At 46.3% G+C, this 18,593-nt stretch overlaps 1 protein-coding gene across 2 annotated transcripts in view; it reads right to left on the bottom strand.

Annotated features, from left to right (window-relative positions):
• Tdrd7 (tudor domain containing 7) overlaps positions 1–18,593 on the bottom strand; it is a 62,542-nt gene that overhangs the window by 20,990 nt on the left and 22,959 nt on the right. For both annotated transcript variants that reach the window (XM_036179359.1, XM_036179360.1), the window contains exons 7-10: positions 8,981–9,582; positions 6,443–6,629; positions 3,689–3,800; positions 1,491–1,693 (exon numbers count right to left, since the gene is read on the bottom strand). In XM_036179359.1, coding sequence (XP_036035252.1) covers positions 1,491–1,693; positions 3,689–3,800; positions 6,443–6,629; positions 8,981–9,582 — 1,104 coding nt within the window. The remainder of the gene's footprint in view (positions 1–1,490; positions 1,694–3,688; positions 3,801–6,442; positions 6,630–8,980; positions 9,583–18,593) is intronic.

Genomic DNA, 18,593 nt, shown 5'->3' with positions numbered 1-18,593 from the left:
TTATTAGTTTGCTCATTTGGAGTACTAATGTCCAACAGGTTTAAAAAAATGTTCAAGCTAACAATAAATATTCTCATGGATGGAATTTTTCCTTGTGTTTTTTAATCTGTTTGGTTTTTTTTTTTTTTTTTTTTTTTTTGTTTTTTAAGACAGGGTTTCTCTGCGTAGCTTTGCGCCTTTCCTGGATCTCGCTCTATAGACCAGGCTGGCCTCAAACTCACAAAGATCTGCCTGCCTCTGCCTCCCAAGTGCTGGGATTAAAGGCATTCACCACCAACGCCCAGCGCGTTTTTTAATCTTTACAGGAAAATTTCATATAAAATTATTTCCACCTCAGAAATGGGAAAATAAGAAATTGAATCCTTATGAAATAATTACTAGGATTGGCTTGTCCTCTCCATGTACTCCTCCTCCTCCTCCTCCTCCTCGCTTTTCCCTAGTAAGGAGCTGCCATTTCCCCTTCTACCCCATCCTTGTTTTTCTAGTTACATGGTATCAGTTATTTGCCTAAAATCTTTATCTTTCTCTTTTGATGACTTTCTTTTCAGCTCCCTTCCTTCACTCTTTTTTTACAAGTGCATGTGTACACATGTGTGCCTGCATGTATGTATTCATATGTAGACCAGAGGTCGATGCCAAGTGTTTCCCTCAACCACTTCCATCTTACCTTTTGAGACAAGGGCTCTTGCTGGACGGATGGCATCACCCTGCCTTTGTTCCCCAGAGCTGGGGTTACAGACACACGGCCTGCAGCAGGCTTTTTTGCTGCTGTTCTGTAATACGTGCATGCTCGGATGAACTCAGTCCTCCTGCTTGCATGGTAAGCACCTTACCTACTCAGCCATGTCCCCAGACCCTGATGATTTACTTCTGTAGGAGGCATGTGCTCACAGATAACCACTCAGGATAGCCACTCCTTAACAGGAGTGTTAAGTATGCAGGGTTGTCTCTAAAGTAAGAAACGTACAACCTATTTTCTGCCCAGAAGGCTGGAAATGGAAGGCTGGTTAATAGCCTGGTGACCTCTGTGCTATCTGTAGGGCAGAGCCACATAGGCTCCCCCAGACCCTTATCTTGAGCCTATTTCTCTCAATCAATCCATAGAGTGGTCCTCCCCAGACTTTTATCATGAGCATTGCTTACTTTGAGCCTGCTTTCTCAGTTCATCTATAGAACCTATCTTTATGGAAGATGTCACTTGTTCTTTACAAGAGTTTCAATGTAGTCATGTTGTAAGCTTTGTTGTGCACATGGACTGAGTTAATTATTACCAGGAAACTTTTTTTTTCCAAATTGCGCTATGCTTAAATATGCCTATATTAACTACCCAGTGTCAGGTTTTCAAAGTTTGAACCAACATTGGCTACTGAGTCATATTGATCCGGACTTCCTTTTGCCTCTCCTGGATTGACACTCTGCTAGCCAGTGTTTGCAGAGGATCCCCACCCCACACCCATATACTTCACACTGAACAGTGACCACAGTGGTACCTGGAGATGAACTTCTAGCGATTTGTCACATATGGCCTTCAGGCAGGTGGCATTGATGTTGATATCATCTTCTCCTGAGGTGTCATACAGAACCACCAAGGGGATATCTGACTTGTCCAATATCTCCACAGCAAAGATTTTCCCACATGTTAATGATTCAACCACCTTCACAAGGTCAGGATCATCATTCAGAATCTCCAACCCTGGAAAACAGCAACTGCTTTCATTTCTACTTAGACAGAAGCATCATGGATGGACAACTTCATTGTCTATTTGACTGCTCATTAATGGTGCACTTTTAAATGGAAGTTTCATTTCACGATCTTCTTTCCCTTACACATCTGGAGATAAAGGGCACGGAGTAAACACTTCTTTAAGAGACACATCAGAACAGGATTCTTAACATAAGGAGGCTGATGACCAGCCAGAACTTTACCACAGAAGGAGCAGCCTTCAAGACATATGCAAATGTGTACGTAAAACAAGAGACTAACGTGAGCAAGAACCTGTCAATCATGTCACTGTCTTATCTTTCCGACATCTGGTTTTTTCAATTAAACTTGTATATCTACTTTTCTTATAACATTAATATCTATTACTGAAATTTGAAATACTCTCCTCCCCACCTTCCCCCTTCCTCCCTATTCATCACTGACTGAGGATACCACAGAATCTCTATTTATCAAAAGAAACTGATGTTGCATCCAACTCAGGCATCAGGTGCAATGTTGCAAATTATTCACTCTTTCAGTTCTTTGACAATTGGAATTCAACATAACACGTAGATGGCATCTCTAAGTTCATCTACTGAACTAAACAAGCACACCATTTCCTATAGTTGTAGACTAGAGGCCTCTTTTTTCTGTTTCTCTTTGAATGTGAGCTACAAGGCAGACTTCTACTGCTCTGCGCATTCTCAAGACTCAGGGTCGGAACTCTTCTCACACACTCTTGTCCTGCACGTGTGTGGACTCTTGTCCTGCACGTGTGTGGACTCTTGTCCTGCACGTGTGTGGACTCTTGTCCTGCACGTGTAATGTATCCTTTCCACACCAAAACCAATTTCACAATTTTGGATTGGCTCTTAAAAGCGCACTGGTTCATCTCAGATTCAGGCCCTTCAGAGACATAAGGTCTCGTCCTTGCTGGTGGGGACAGTGCCCCACCCCCTTTATTCTTTCTTGAGATAGGGTCTCACTCTGTAAGTCCACACTGGCCTAGAACTGACTACGTAGCCTGGGCTGGCCTCCGATTTGTGGTCTTAAGACTCTGAAATGCTGACATCACATGTGTGAGGTGCATACTCAGCTTAAGGGGTATTTCTGTAGAGGGCTCCTTTTCATGTAAGAACTATGATCTGAGGACTGGAGAGATGGCTCAGTGGTTATCAGAGCTCCCCACCCTTCCACCTACACTGGGAGGCTCACAACTGCTGGTAGCTCCAAGTATAGAGGAGCTGATGCCTTCATGTATACATGAGGAATACATACATTTTGTGCACATGTGTGTGTGTGTGTGTGTGTGTGTGTGTGTGTGCATACATACACACAGAGACAGCGACAGAGAGAGACAGAAAGAGAGAATTCCGAAAAAGGATTACGCCTTTCGAAGTGCAGGCCTCCCTGGTACCTGCCCAACGCCCTCACCCTCCCTGTGCCTTCCACACCTCCTCTTCCTGTCACCATGCGTGCGTGGCTCTGTGCTCCTGTAACGAGGAAAGGGCGAGAACCAACACATAACCCAGTCAAACTCAGCTTGGGTGCACAGGCTCGCTAGCAGAGTGCATCTCCACAGTCCATCTCCAGGGGAGGCCCTGCTAGCACCTGAAGCAACAGGAGTGAGCCCCATGATGTAGGGTTGTGTGGGCCTTTACTAAGACCAAACAAGACAAACACACACCCTTTCAAGTGGCTAGATGAACCTTTTAAAATAAAATACAATGAGCTATGTTCTATATAGTAAATACAACAAAAACATCGTCACATTTTCATCATTACTACATCTTAGAACACTTACATATGAATTCACTCACCGAACCTTTCAAGAAAAACATGTTACGAGCTGGGTGTGGTAGGCCACCCCTGTAACACCAGCACTGAGGAGGGAGGAGGGAGGAGCCGGAGGCCAGTCTGGGCTACACAGCGAGCATTTCCAAGTTGAAGAGCTGGACTGGTAACAGGTCTAAGAAGCCCCCTTACCTGCTAGCTTGCACTTGGTAGCTTGGAAAGACAGAGAGCAGAAGCGTGGGTTCAGTCTGTAAGCTCTGCTCTTCTCCACATTTTCACAAAAGCCGTAGTCCACGTAGCACACCTAAGTACAAGGCAAAGCCAGTCATGCCTGCGCCCACTCTTTATCATCCTCGTTAAAAACTACAACACACTGAAGTGGATTCACTTTATTCCATAATTGCCAAGTACCTCAGCTGTCTCCTCAAAGCCAAGGCTCCCTGATGCCCCCCCCCGCCCAGAAGACGACAGCAGGCTGGGCCTCAGGGTCCCATATTCCAGGCCCTGGTCTGCGACCTTGCCCCTTAGTCACCAGGAAGAGCAAGGCCAGACTCGGAGGCCTCACCTAGGCCACCAATGCTGCTGCTTCTCCCTATCTTCATCCAATGCTTGTACCCCCACCACACATCCTCTCCATTCTGAGGGGCAGCAGCTGTTTCCAGAGAAGCCATCAGTCCTGTGACACTGGCCACATGCTAGATCCCAAAGCAGCACTTGTGACAGTCTGCTCTCGGCCACTGTGCTACTTACTAGGGGCTGACATGTTTCGGTTGGGGGCAACAATGACGTCAGGCTGGACAATACAGAATTCTACTTTGGTTTTTTAAAGGAAACCCCAGTGTTTTCTTCTAGTGCACAAAGCTAGATCATGTCTTCATGCACCTTAGCAGAGGCCTAGCTCTGAGACAGAGCTGGCACTGGACATTCTTCTCCCTGTGGTGGTCAATTGTCACCTTCATATAACCTGCAATCACCTGGGAAGTGTCTCGGTGGGCCTACATCAGGGTAGCCTGTAGAATGTCTGTGGGGACTCTCTCAACTGCCTCAAATGACACAGGAGGACCTAGGCTCCAAGTGGCAGCACCATGCCCTGGACTGTATAAAAGCGGAGGACCTGCTCAGCACCAAGCATGTGTGCATTCATTCCTCCCTGTTCTTGCCTCAGACGGACTAACTGCTCTGTTCTTGCCTTAGCTCTCTTTCTCCTGAGCTGTCTCTTGTCAGGATACTTCATTACAGCTACAGAAGTGTGACTGGAACACACACCATTAGCACAGAGATGACTTTTACAGCACACACAACTCTGCTGAGAAGTCCTGAAGACCACAAGTCTCCTCCTCTACTTTCTAAGACAAGGTCTCACTATGTAGCCTGCCTTGCCTGGGACTCATTCATATAGGCCAGGTCGGAGTTCTGCCTGCTTCTGCCTCCCAAGCTATGAAAGCTTTTTTTTCCCCTTAGTAACTAGAAACTGAGTTTTACCATCATGGGTTTAGAATAACTAAGAATCTGACACTGCTGAAAACCTACTATGCTTCCTTAAAGAAAGCACATGACAGTTATTAAATATAAAATACAAAGCAAACAACAAAGGGCAGGCAGAGAGTTGGCTGGAAAATACTCATCAACAGCAGAAAAGGAGGTACATGTGCTGGCAGAAAGTGAAGGTAAATTCCTCCACAGCAGAGCGTGAGGAAGAAAAGGGGCAAAGAGCCCTCCAACTCCAGAGCACGTGGTGAGTGTGCCTGGCTGCTGTGACAAAGCCTCCCTCTTAGGAAATGATGCTGGATCCTGGTTGCCGGCGGAGTCCAAAGGATCAGCAGTTGGCCACTTCAGTGAACAAGTCCACCTTCCCACTTCATTTCTTCCTCTCACAGGCCTCAAGACTCAGGTAGCTCTCATTTTCATTAACAGCAATCTACAACTGCAACTTGCATTTGTTCTTCCTGAACCCATGGTATATACTCTGAAGACAGGATGTAGACTGTGAGAGATCCAGACTCCAGAGGAAGTCAGGCCATGTTGCTAGCCTACCAACTATTCTGGAGGGCTCCAAAGTCTTCCAGGGTTTGTCCGCAGCTGCCTTCTTTATTGATCACCACACTGTATTTTTGCTGTGGTGCTTGCTAGTAGGGGTGGATTTTTGTTCTGTGGTACTGGAGACTGAGCTCAAGGCCTAATGCATCCGAGGCAGGTGCTATATCACTGAGTTACATCCTGTAACTGAGATGGGTTCTCACAAAGTTGTTGCCCAGGCTGGCCTTGAAATTGTTCCCTCCTGCCTCAGCCTCCCAAGTAGCTGGATTACATGCCTGCACCACCCGGTCCAGCTGGTAACATATATTTATATGGCAACCACAATTCACAAAACACTTGTCCCTGGATAGGCCCATGACTCTTCCACCTCACCCTGTGTTCTTTGCTCTAGGACAGCATTTCAGTGAGCAGGCACCCAGCGCTTCCATTTCTGGTTCTCTGGCACCATCAAGTGGCCACAGATCTCAGTATCACCCGAGTAATAGTGCCTGCACACTCCTCCTAGCTTCCAGAAGTCCTGGAGCCTGATGATGGGACAGGACAAGGACTCAAGAGGATAGAGGGTGACCCTGGGAGCAGCCCAGCTCAGGCTAACACACCGAGAGAAGAACAGAAGCTCTCTGTGGGGACTGCTTCCTCAGGAACAGCCTGCTTGAAGCTGCTGACGAGCCCCTCGGTGCTGAGTGTAGGGCAATGCCCTTCTGGTTAGATCTGAGTCCTGCCCCCCCCAGAGCACTGCAGAGGTGTCATGACTACCACTGACATAAAAGCTGACGGGACAGCTTCTACAGACACCACCTTCACCTTTCTGGGGAAGTCACACAGGATACGGAAGGACAATGAGAAGCCAACAATCCTACCTGAAAACCCATAACGTATCTACCTCATGCTAGACAAAACTGAGCTTGCCTTTATCTTGTTCTCGTCAGTGGAGATGATCTGTGCGCGTAACCAGGCATCTTCCTCTGCGTTGACCGCCAGCAGCTGCCCCACGTGCACGCTCTGGATTGGTGTGACTTTGGGGTTCTTACTGTAATACTCCTTCATCTCATCTTCCATCAGTTCCTGAGCGGCGGAGTAGTCTTTGCCTACATACCTGGATTGACGAGACCCATTAGGTATCACTGGTGCTCCTACCTCCCCGGCAGCCAACCCTTCTTCCAGTTTCACGCTGCTCACACAGCAGGGGAGGAACTGTGCTTAGGGAAGATTATTGCAAGTGCAGGAAGACAGCACTCTGGAGATCACTGCCGAAGGTAGCAATGTTTGGCAGTCTGAGAATGGGGGGTGAAAAGCCGGCATTGAAGGCCCCGGGGAGGGAGGAGGAAAGGTGCATGGAGACACCACAGGTCAGAGGAGCCCTCCAGAGATTGACTGAGGCTGCTGAGATCTGTATGGACTACTGAAAAAAAAAGAATCAGGCAGATAGTTTGACCCTGGCCGGGGCTGCACCTCAGAATTCTCAAGCTTTGGAAAGCAGGGAAACTACCAAAAAAGAACAAAATAAGGCTGAAGGTGTGTGTGGCAGAGCCATTCCCTGGCCTGTGCCAGGCCCTGGGCTGCTACATCTCTAGCCCTGCAAGACAGACAAACATAGCAATGCAATGCCCCCCAAAATCTTTAAAAATTTGAGCAAATTTCAACAAAATGTTGAGCTAATATCTCAGAGATGACATGCTCTGGCTGTCTGTCTCTAAAATGTCTATCCTGAGAAGTAGTCTTTTCAAACACACCCCAGCCTTTCCTACATGTCATGCTGTCCTTTGATCCAGTGTGTTTTCAAAACACATTTCTATCTTGTCTACCATGAACAGGGTGTTTTCTTGCCTTAAGGGCCTCATTCCAGGATGCTAGATCTGGAAAACCAAGTCTTGCTTATAAAATTACAACATCTCAGCCACACAATGAAGCCTGTCAGCTGCACGAGCCCCCAGCTACCCAGTCAAGGAGGCGAGGGAGTCACAAGAACCCTGTTTCTTGTATTGCTCCAGTTTGTACCCAGGGCCTCAGGTGACTTGAGGAAACTCTAAGAAACTGCTCCATGTGGTCTTCGTAACTATCAGCAGGACAGAAGATGGCCCGGCCAACCTTCCTGTCACTAGAGAGAAGGGTGAAAGCTAGAAAGCAATTTTACACAAAGTGCAAAGAATGCATCTTTGGAGACAATGGCTATTTTTAGGATGCAACTCTCCATGTACTCTGTCTCTGAACTGTTAGATACTTTGTCAAACTCCATCACTTGCATTTACTGAGTGCAGCCAATGTTAAGGAGAGGCTGAACGTAGGCCTCCACTGGGCTCTAGTCTCCTGGGAGCCTGGGACCTGCTAAGAGTGCCTACTCTGAGGTGGTGATGGAGTCTGCTCAGTACAAACTCCTGGCAGGGCTCCCGGGAGTTGCAGCTGCCTGTGCTCTCAGGAACAGCCAGTAGAGAAGGACGGCTGGGTGAGAGTTCCAGGTGAGGACAAGGGAGGGTGCTACAGCTGGGTGAGAGTGGGCAGGAGCAAGCACAGGTTCTACACTGTCTCCAAATTACCTGAGGGAGGGGACAGAGAACGGAGTACAGATCAACCCCAGCATGCTACCAGCACAAAGCTTCACCTGCATCCAATACCCCATATAAACCACAGCCCTGCAAAGAGCCTTCCTGACGGCGGAGCCAGGAGACTAGCCAGGTCTGGTTGTCTCCTCAGCCTCGGCCTTCTCAAGGCCTGGAGCTTTGATGCTGCCAGGCTCTTCCTTCTGAAAGGACTTTGATTGGGGCATTCTTTGGGCTTTCCTAGCTCAGCTATGGGTTCTGGGCAGTTTGGGGTGGGGGGACTGGGTTCTGTTTGGCTTCCATGTTCTCCCCCTCTACCCAGCCCAGGTCAACACTGATGGTGATCCAGGGCTTCACGGATACAGGTTCCCACTGCAGGAAGCAGCAAATTGCAATCTTTCTAAATTTTCTGTGTGCATCATAGTTTTCCTAAAAATCTAATACAAGAATTCACAGTTAAGCTGATGTTTTCAGTTCTAGCTCTATCATTAGACTGTTAGGTGAAGGATACTCGTTCCACACAATGACATCTAAAGGCTCAAGCCAGCAGGGCACCTCTAGCTCATCTGAGACATATGGTGAAGTTAGCTACCCTCACTTTTTAGGACAGCTGCACAGTCCTAGATTGATGGCTGGTCCTGGTCTGAAAGGGGCTTGCTGTTTACAGGTTGGATAGAAATGTAATGTTTTTGATACAGTTGCCATTATGCTAATGATATGATTTTTCTAAGTTCATATTATCATTCCAATTGAAGAACTATGAGTTCTACTTAATACATATCAGTACATTACTGCACTTCACTACAACCCCTAAGGATGCTATTCTTCCTTCATTCAACAGCATCCATGCAAAGAACAGTCAAGAGACAACACTGGGCGAGCACCTTAATGACCAGGAATGCCGACTTGCCTGATAACCACGTCATTGGTGTTGCTCAGCTCAACCACCAACACAGACGGGGAGGCCTCGGTAGGAATCACCAGAGGCGGCACAGTGACGTCCTCCACAGAGTCACCAGCATTTTCAGCCATGTTTTTTTCTATCTGCAAATACTCTTGTTCAATCATGGACTTGATGTCAAAATCTCCTTGTGCCTGCCCTTCATCCTTTAAGATCTTGTCAGCGGGCAGTGGGAGTTTCGCATAGAGAATTGCCTTCTGAGCATTTCCAGAAATGTAGCTTATGGTGCACACATCAGAGAGTGAGGCAAGATTTTTTAAGGCATCCTCCGGGAATTTGACTTTGTACGTGTCCTCAAATGCTTTGGGGAGTGCACTTGCCCAAAGGCCACTCGAGTATTTCACCAGCAGCTCTGCCACCTTCTGCTTGACATCTTCCATCACTGCTGGGCTCCCTTTCGATGGCACCTCCTGCTTAGGAGCAGGCGGCGGCGGCGGTGGCGGCGGCGGGGACGGGAGCTCCTTCTCAGGGTCCTGCTCACTTCTCAAGGGCTGCTCTCTCTTGGCAGGATAAAGAAGTAAATCTTGACCACCACCACAAGGTTTTTCCACCTGAACATTTTAAAGAAAGCATATGATAGATATTTCAGTGGCTATGAGAAACCTGAAAACACAGTAATATATTTCATATTTGAGAAAAGCACTGTTTCATCATGATGCAAAAAAGTGTCAATGTTCTTTTGAATGCATCACCTAACAAATGACATGAGCCACAGTTCAGAAACAACCAGGGAGAGGAAAGGCATCGTTTCACTCAGCAGACAGTTAAGACTTAAACCTCCACAGGGGATCATGAGGCTTCTGCCCTGGTAGTGTTTCTCTGCTAAACTCAGAGGCAACCTTGCAAAACCCACTCGATCCAGGGTGAGATGGCATTATGTCAGGAACACACCAGGAGGAAGGATCTCAGCACAGCAGGAGTACTTACTGCCTTCCCTCCTCAGCTCTCCACGTGTGGGTTCTTTGTAAAGATGCCCCAGAGACAAGGTAGTCTGAGCACTCACCACAGCAGAAAGGGAACTGAAAGCATTCCCATCCTGAGTCCTGAGGAGCTTGTGGGGAAAAGACCATCAGGTGTCATCCGGCCTCTGACTTTACAGGCCTGAAGAGGCATGCCCCAGGAACTGATGACCTCCAATTCTAAGCCCTTCCACTGACAGACCAGCGTTGGCAACTGCCAGCCTCCTGCCCAGTGAAGTTCCCAACCCGTGAGCTAAGACTGGCCTTTGGAGTTTAATGGCTGACAAATCCGAAGAGTCATTTCGCGTGTGAATGTCCTATGAGCTTCAGTGTTCATGAAGCCTCCCTGGCTTATGTAACCTATGGCTGCTTCACACTCTAATGGCAAAGTCACGACAGGCCAGGTGCCAGTCATGCAGCACTGCTACATTTCTGAGCCTCCAAAGCCTAGACACACACTATTTAGCCTTTCATAAAACCAGATTCCTCACCTTACCCTGACTTCTGATTCACGGCCTTCTGGGATGATCCTTGTTATCAGCTGCATCTGGCTATTCCTCAACTACAATTTAAATCCTTAGAAGAATCGACTAGGGTGTTAAGTTTATAGGAAACCGCCTAAGACAACAGATTGCTTCCAGTGTTACTGTTGTTTGCTTCTTGCATTTTGCTTTAGACAGGGCTACCTGCAGCCTAGGCTGGCCTTAAACTCATTAGACAGCATAAACTGGTTTTAAACTCCTGATTTCTCCTCCCTCCCTCCATCCACCCTTTACCCCCTTCTGAGACAGGGTCTCTCTACATAGCTCCAGTTGTCCTGGAACTATGTAGCCCAGGCTGGCCTCAAACTCAGAGATCCACCTGCCTCTGCTTCCTAGATCTGGGATTAAAGGTGTGCGCCACCACACATGCCAGGCCCTCTGATCCTCCATTTCTTAAGAGTTGAGATTACAGAATACTTCTGCTGACTGGCCAGCTTACTAATGAAGAATATGACTTCATTTACCTCACTTTTTACACACAGTTTAGGAAGATGGATCAGAAATGCATATGTACAAAGACAATGCCAGGGAAGACTTTCAATAAACCAAAAGACATGGTCAATATGACATTAAAAGATTCCTTTTGGAGCTAGGCATTGGGGCATTCATTTCTAATCTTAGCATTTTGTCAGTGGAGGTAGGAAGAGTTCAAAGTTATCTTTATCCACATACTAAGTTTATGAGGCCAGCCTGGGCTACAGGAGATTATGTCTCAAAAAACAAAACAAGCAAAAAAAACAAGATTCCTTTTGTCTGATTACATGTTCTTCATGATGCAAAGGAAGTGGGGAAACTGACCTAAGTATAAAGCCCTGGGTTTTCTTCCCTATTCTTTTGCCAATGTGTGCTTAAGTTTCAATGACTCAAGAAAAACTCCCAGACTTTGAAAAGCCCAAGAAGTGATTCACTCACTGCAAGTGTACCCGCTGCAGGCGTTTCCGGTGCGGTCCCTGCCACAATTTGTGTACCTGCTGTTAAGGTGCTCCATGGCTCATCAACTCCTTACATCTGAATTCTTATTTCTTTCTAATTGTCTTCCCAGTGCTGGGGAATGAATTGGAGCAAGCCTTTTAGCATTAAGCAGCATTCTCAGCCCTTCTCTATTCTGAGACAGGGTCTGCTATGTAGCCTGAGCTGGCCTTGAATTTGTCATCTTCCTGCCTCAACCTCTGAAGCAAGGATCACAGGACCAACATGCCTGGCTTTAAATCTGCAATTTTAAAATGTCAGTCTGTGCTGTGCCTTAGCATGCTGGATACCACATCAGCATGTATGCTGAGCATCCAGGGGAGACTGGAGAATATACTTCCTGGACAAATGAAAAAGAAAGAAACAATGCTGTGAGTGTCACATGTATGGGACCTCAGCTGGAGTAATTCGAGACACGGCAGTCTTCCACATCCAAAGCCAGAGGAGGCTGCTGGTCTGCCTGTAAACTCTCTTTAGCCTTTACCCACCAACCTCTCCTTAATTCCTTCTCTCAAGTACATGGTGGGCTAGCTAGTTCAGCAGAGAAAAGGATATAAGCCTCAGTCCACAACTGCATGTGTCCCCATATAACCCCTAAAAGGACACAGTTTTCAGTTTTATGATGCTTTTATTTCTAAGGAAGTTACCTGAAAATATAGGACACTTCAACATTTATTTGGTCCCCATTCCCCACCTGCTCCCATGCCAAGCCTCTACTTATTCCTGTGTGTTAAGTATGATGAGAAGTGATGACCTACAGTAACTCCAGCAATGGTCTGTGCACAGTCTTTGCACACAGCCAGTGGAGTGAGCTCTTCCAAGCAGGAACCCATTTTTGACAGAAGTTATGGACAACTTATCCACTTAGTAGAAGTTGGTCTAAGGCAAAAGCACAATCCTATTTTCTCTAGTTTTTATTCAAAAATAATCTGTGGTTTTCAGATAGTCTCATGTAGCCCAGACTGGCATGAAATTTGTTATCCATCTGATGACCTTGAACTCCTGACCCTACCTCTACTTCTCAAGTGCTAAGACTATGGGTCTTCCGGAATAATCTTAAAAGTCATCCAGAACAGTGTACTCGTCTGTAGCATCAAACTTTGCCAGTTGGCATACAAAGTGAATAGCAAGAATGGACCCAAAGTCCAGGCAACAGTCAGGAAATGACCTGGACTAGTAGATGGCTCCTTCAGCAGTCTGTGCTTTTGTCTAAAGTAACCACTCCCTGTTCTATGACTTTCTTTAGTGTAAGCTCCAGTGAAATTGTAGTGGGTTCTTCCTTAATGCAGATGAGCCTGGGTGTATTCAGGGAGCTATGGCTATAGACTGCTTCCTTATTTCAAAAGGAAGTTGAAGGCCTGAACTTATCTCTTCTTCAACTGTCTGGCCTGTTGACCTAACTTCAGGAACACCCCAACTAGCTAGTTAATGCAGACAGCATTCAACATTTGAGGCAAATGTATTCCCTGCTAAGTGTGGTGACATGGAGAACATGCTTGGACCAATACTTCACTAACCAACCTTTGGAGAATGGCTTAGGGCAGTGGTTCTCAACCTTCCTAACCTGCGACCCTTTCATTCAGTTCTTCATGTTGTGATGACCCCAACCATAGAATTACTTCATTGCAACCTCATAACTGTAATTTTGCTACTGTAATATATTGTATTGTAAAATCTGTGTTTTCAGATGGTTCTTAGGCGACCCGTGTGGATGGGTCTTTGACCCCCAAGGGGGTTGAGATCTACAGGCTGAGAGCCACTGGCTTAAGGGTTTCTCAGTTCAAAGGGGAACATACATGGAAGACATTATTTAGACTTAAAAAATTAAAAATATAATTTTTAGCTCATTTGTTTTCAAATGTCCTACAGATGGAAACTTGCTTTTCCTGGTACTCTTCTCTGACTTCTGTCTCCCACAAAGCCTGGCATCTCTACTTCTCAGGCAATGGGCTTAAAAGGAGACCTAGTTCTCTCCCCCTACCCTCCAAGTCTCCCCAAAGCTAAGGAACCATGGTTATACTGGGTGTGTGATGTCTCCTCTTTTCTGTACTCTGGGCCCCATGTCACAGGGCTTAGAATTTACACATGGGCTCCTATTTCAGCTCCCAACACAGAAACATGTCTTTTTACAATTTCCTGCACATGACAGCCAGGAAGCCACTTCTAGTCAATTTCTCAGGAGAGGACCTTTATAACGTCTGGTTCCTCTGGCCCACCCGATTCAGACACATCCCTGGGAAGGAATCAAAAGCTCCCCTCCCCCACCGTGGGCAAAGACAGCATCTGACCAGTACTTCGTCACCTTTTTGTTTCGTAGCTTTGACTCTGGATGTCCACCCTGCATCAGGCTAGTGATGGGACCTGTCATGGCCTGTATCTCCACATAAGATGCCTCTCAACCTCCCTACAGGAGAGATCAGTGATGTAATGACATTGACACTCTGTACCACAGAGATAAGCCACCTTCTGTGGTGACCTGGATGATTCTATGTCAAAGACGCCTGAAGTCTGCTAAGCTAACGAGTTCATTCTACTCAGCTTCACTGCTGACTCATTTGGAACCACAGATCGCCAGGCTCCTGTAAGCTTCCAGGAGACACATCAGGTTTGGTGGGTGTAGGTCCAAAGACAAACCATCAACTTCCTTGGACAGCTGTGTGTTCATCCAGATGAGGACTCATCCTCTGCATCCTGAAGCAGGAGAATCTTCTTTCCTTCTGGTTTTCCCTGGGAACTTAGTCTTTAGAAGCTCACCTGCCAAGAGCACAGCAGAGGCCTCTGAGGCTGTTTACTGTTCCTATGGAATTCGAACTTCCTTTAGGGTTCTAGAAGAATCTAGTAACAGCCAATTAAACTGAGATTTCCCACACCATCTATATGGGTGCAGCTCTGTTGCCATGGAGTAGCAATTTCATGCTGATGCTTCATATAATGTTCCAAACTTTATCTTATATGGCTATCATTCAGTTGAAACTCCAAATGTTGTAATAAATGCCTTTATTCATCTATAGATCTACTTTCTAGCCCTCCAAACATTCAGCAATGGTTATGGGCTCAAAATGAATCAATGCTAACAAAAAGAAACCAGTTTAAAAATTTTAAAGTCTGGCCTTGGTAGCAAAAGAAAGAACCTCAGTGCCTTTTCTTGACAAGACAGTCTGTCACTGGTCATAAGCCTGCACCCTATGCTCACTTCACAGGAGGACTGGTCAACTGACTCCTTAACAGACAGCCTCTCTGTGCTAATGGTGAAGCTGGATGGAAGTCTGAGCTGAGAGGTCAGGGGAGAACCAGTGGTGTCACTGAGCCACAATGACGACAGACTGAGACAATGGGAAGCAGGTGGTGTTGTGAGGGGAGGGAGGTACTGTGTTCAAGGAGAGCCAGAGAGCAGTGAACCCAGCACAGTGCAGCCCACAGCACACAGCCCACACATCTCTGAAGCAGCACCCCACACTAACAACCCCAGGCACGGTGCTGAAAGGAGCAGGACTTCCCGGTGGAATCTGTTTAAGAAGCATGGCTGGCAGCACATCCCACAGGAACTTAGGGTGATGTCCGTTCTCCGCCGCAGCTGAAACCTCTGCCATCCACAAGCCATCTATTCAGAGAACCTTTCTCCACAGCCCTGAAGGTGGCTGTAGAGACAGCCTCCTTCACTGTCTACTCTCTCACCGGCATGTCTACCTGACACTTCTCACTGATGCTCTCTCTAGACACACACTGGCACCATTTCAACAAGGATAAACTCCATGGAGTCTTGGCCCGAACTCAAGCCACTTGCTCACACATTTGGAAGATAATGGAGTCTTCCAAATACATCTACAGAACTTTCTAAAATGCTTCTGACTAGGAGCTGGGACTCTGTGCACTGGGCTTTTCTCTTGCTCTCATTACCTGTGACAGGGATGAGGAAAGGAGAGGAATCCTTTTCAAGGTGGCACCAATGTTCACATTAGAGTTGCAGTCCCTGCTTCTTCATCTAGAACCTTCTCCACTTAGTACCATCTCCTGATTTCACTGAAGTAACTTCCTCTGTAGGACTTGCTGGGCAACCCCCTGCTTCAGCAATGGCTTTGTCTGCCGTGAGGCTGTGCTATGGTTTCTGATGCTCTGCTAAGAGCTGCTTTCTGTAATTTATCTCATTTAATTCTCACAACAACCCTATGACAAGTAGAATCAGTTATCTCACTGAACAGATTAGGGCTTTAGAGGGTGGTGTGTAGGCCAGAAGTTGTACAGCTAAGAAACACCACCCCTAAATGTGCAGCAGAGGCCTCAGGGATTGTTTACTGTCTCCATGGAATTAGAATTTTCTCTAAGATTCTGTAAGAATGTAGTATTCAATTAAGATAAGCATCAGTATGGGCACAGTTCTGTTCCCATGGAGTAGCAATTTTGTGTTAAGGCTTTAAATCATATTCCAACTCAATTGTGATTTAACCTGTTTTGTATCCTTCAGGCCTGTGGGTAGCTCATGGATAGAATGGCACACCATTGCTCATCTTCTCTGTTCATTCTGCCATGTGCCAGTTCATCTTTCATCTAGCCAAAGGTCCGCTGAGACTTAGAAGTTGTACCAATGTGTTCACCAGGACTTCCTTTTGGTGATAAAAAACTGGGAACCAGATTCCATTTCTAAAGATGGCGGTGGACACTGCCAAGCCATCCACTTCCCTTTCACAGCTGCTTCTGCTGGCAATAGATGTGGGTTGTGACTGACACTGGAAGGGTGGGGTAGTGACAGTATTCACACATGTTCCACTTCCCGAGGGGTCCACATTCGTTTACAAACAGGCTTTTTTTAAGGCAGCCATTTTGCACGGGCTGAAGGGAATTGTATTCTATCCAGCAATGAATTCTACAATTACATTAACACAGACTTCTGCACACAAGAGCACAAACCGTGCCGTGCCACCTATAATGAGGAAACTGCTGCTGCCTCTGCCTTCTCAGACGTTGTGCAGATTGTAGGACTGCTTCCGGGTCAGAGGTCTTGCAGTACTAACTAATAGTGATTTCATGGGTTAGAAAATAATACCCAAGAGAAACGCATAGGAGCTGTTAATAATTAGTGTCATCAGGCATTTCCAACTACTCATGACACCTTACATTCAGTAATATTATGTTGCCAATCACAACATATCACCTTCTGTAACTAAGGTCGGGTGTGCCAAACATGGACTATTTCTCTTGGTGGTTCCAAGGCTGGCTTCCAGTAGGTCTGGAGGCTGTGAGTACATCTGACCTGGCTCAAAAGCCTAACCTCTCAGCTCTGCACCCAGGTCTCAGCAGGTTTCGGTCCAATCCCAACTGTTCAACAACAGTCCCTGCTGCAAGAACTGCAAGTCAGTCAGAGGCCAGGATCCTGGCGACCTCAGAGCAGGGACACCGCTGCCACTGGTGATGATGACTCTTTATGAAGCTAGCTGATTTCTGCTCAGTTCTTCAGCCTCCTCTTGAGCCACTGTCTTCTTAAATTTCCTGAAAATAGTGTTTCCTGGTCTCTGACTTGGTATGAGCTGTTCCTTTGGTGTCCATCACTCAGTGTTAGGGTCTCACCTAACAGCAGCCTCCCTGAGTCCCTTTCCTCACCTGCCACCCCACACGGAGTCCTTCTGTGCACTCCCTTCCTGGGCAGCCATCCTAACTAGTACAGGCCTAGCATTGTCTGTCCAAATGAGGAGTTTCCTCCCTGGACAAGAAGTTCCATGGGGCAAAGATGTGTCTTGTTTTCTGTTTTATCCTTAGCACCTAGTTCAGTGGCTGGCAGAGTGCTTGGTAACTGCCAGTCAGGTCCAACAGTTTAGAGCATCCTGCCTAGAGCAGCCAGGGGATGTTACTGCCCTTCCTCTAGGCCCTGATGGGGACTCCCCACAGCTAAGATAAGTACTTCTCCACCATTTCCCTCCCAACTGTCTCAAACCATGAACTTGTCATCACTGTGACTTTTCAGTCTCTAGACCAGCACACCCTCTGCTACTTGAGCGACCCTAAAGGTTAAATGTCAGCAACCCAGCATTGGAGTCTTACTAGAATCCTAGCACTCAAGGAGCTGAGGCAGGAGGACTGCTGTGAGTTCAAGACTAGCCTGGGCTACAAAGTGATAACAATATCCTGTCTACAAATAAAAACATCCATAAGAATGTGTCTCTGGGTGGTAGAACTACAGGATATTCATATTCTTTTAAATGCAGAGTTGGTGTTTATTAGGAGAAAGTTAACACCCACTTAAAATGTGGGTAGACAAGACAAGAGATGCCTAAGTATCTTAGCACTAGCTAAATATATATATATGACTTAGGGACTTTTGAAGTTATATTGTTGAAAGTATATAATGCATAATTGAGTTCAAAGCTTAAGCAAAGTTTTAAAATTAAGTAGAATTTAGAAAGTAAATATGGCCCAGGTATGGTAGCAAGGATATTTGTATTTCTGTAACTTGATTTCTAATATTTTCCATATATTGTTTTATACAGGTGGAGAATTTTTTTAAAAACGAAGAAAAATAATACATTTAGATTTGTTCTTAAGTTATGGTAAGTCACAGAGCAAGGGCCTGTTTCTAATCCCAGACATTCTGCATTGCCTTTGAGTCTGATGTTGGTTGACTGATGTTGGTTGGGGTAACACAACCTCAGGCATGCTATCAGTGTTTCTGCTCTTCATGGAGGTGAGAATAAAGGCAAGAAAGGGACTATAAGCATGGTGCAACTGTTTAAAGCCAGGGAGAAGTGACCACAGAATAACTGAAACAGTTAAAAGTACTCTGACGTTAAAAACTAGGTATGAAAAGCATCAACAGACACCCAAAGGACTAGCAGTCTATGGGCTCCTAGACCCTCTGTCTTCCACCAGCACCTCACACTGGCAGTCCTACTCAGTCTAGATAGTCCTACTTAGTCTAGATAGTCCTACTTAGTCTAGACAGTCCTTCTCAGTCTAGACAGTCCTTCTCAGTCTAGACAGTCCTACTCAGTCTAGACAGTCCTTCTCAGTCTAGACAGTCCTACTCAGTCTAGACAGTCCTATTCAGTCTAGACAGTCTTTCTCAGTCTAGACAGTCCTACTCAGTCTAGACAGTCCTACTCA

Source organism: Onychomys torridus, chromosome 2, assembly GCF_903995425.1.
Source record: "Onychomys torridus chromosome 2, mOncTor1.1, whole genome shotgun sequence".
Lineage (NCBI taxonomy): Eukaryota > Metazoa > Chordata > Mammalia > Rodentia > Cricetidae > Onychomys > Onychomys torridus.
The sequence above is the reverse complement of the archived record's forward strand: the minus strand, read 5'-3'. Positions and strand labels throughout refer to the sequence as shown.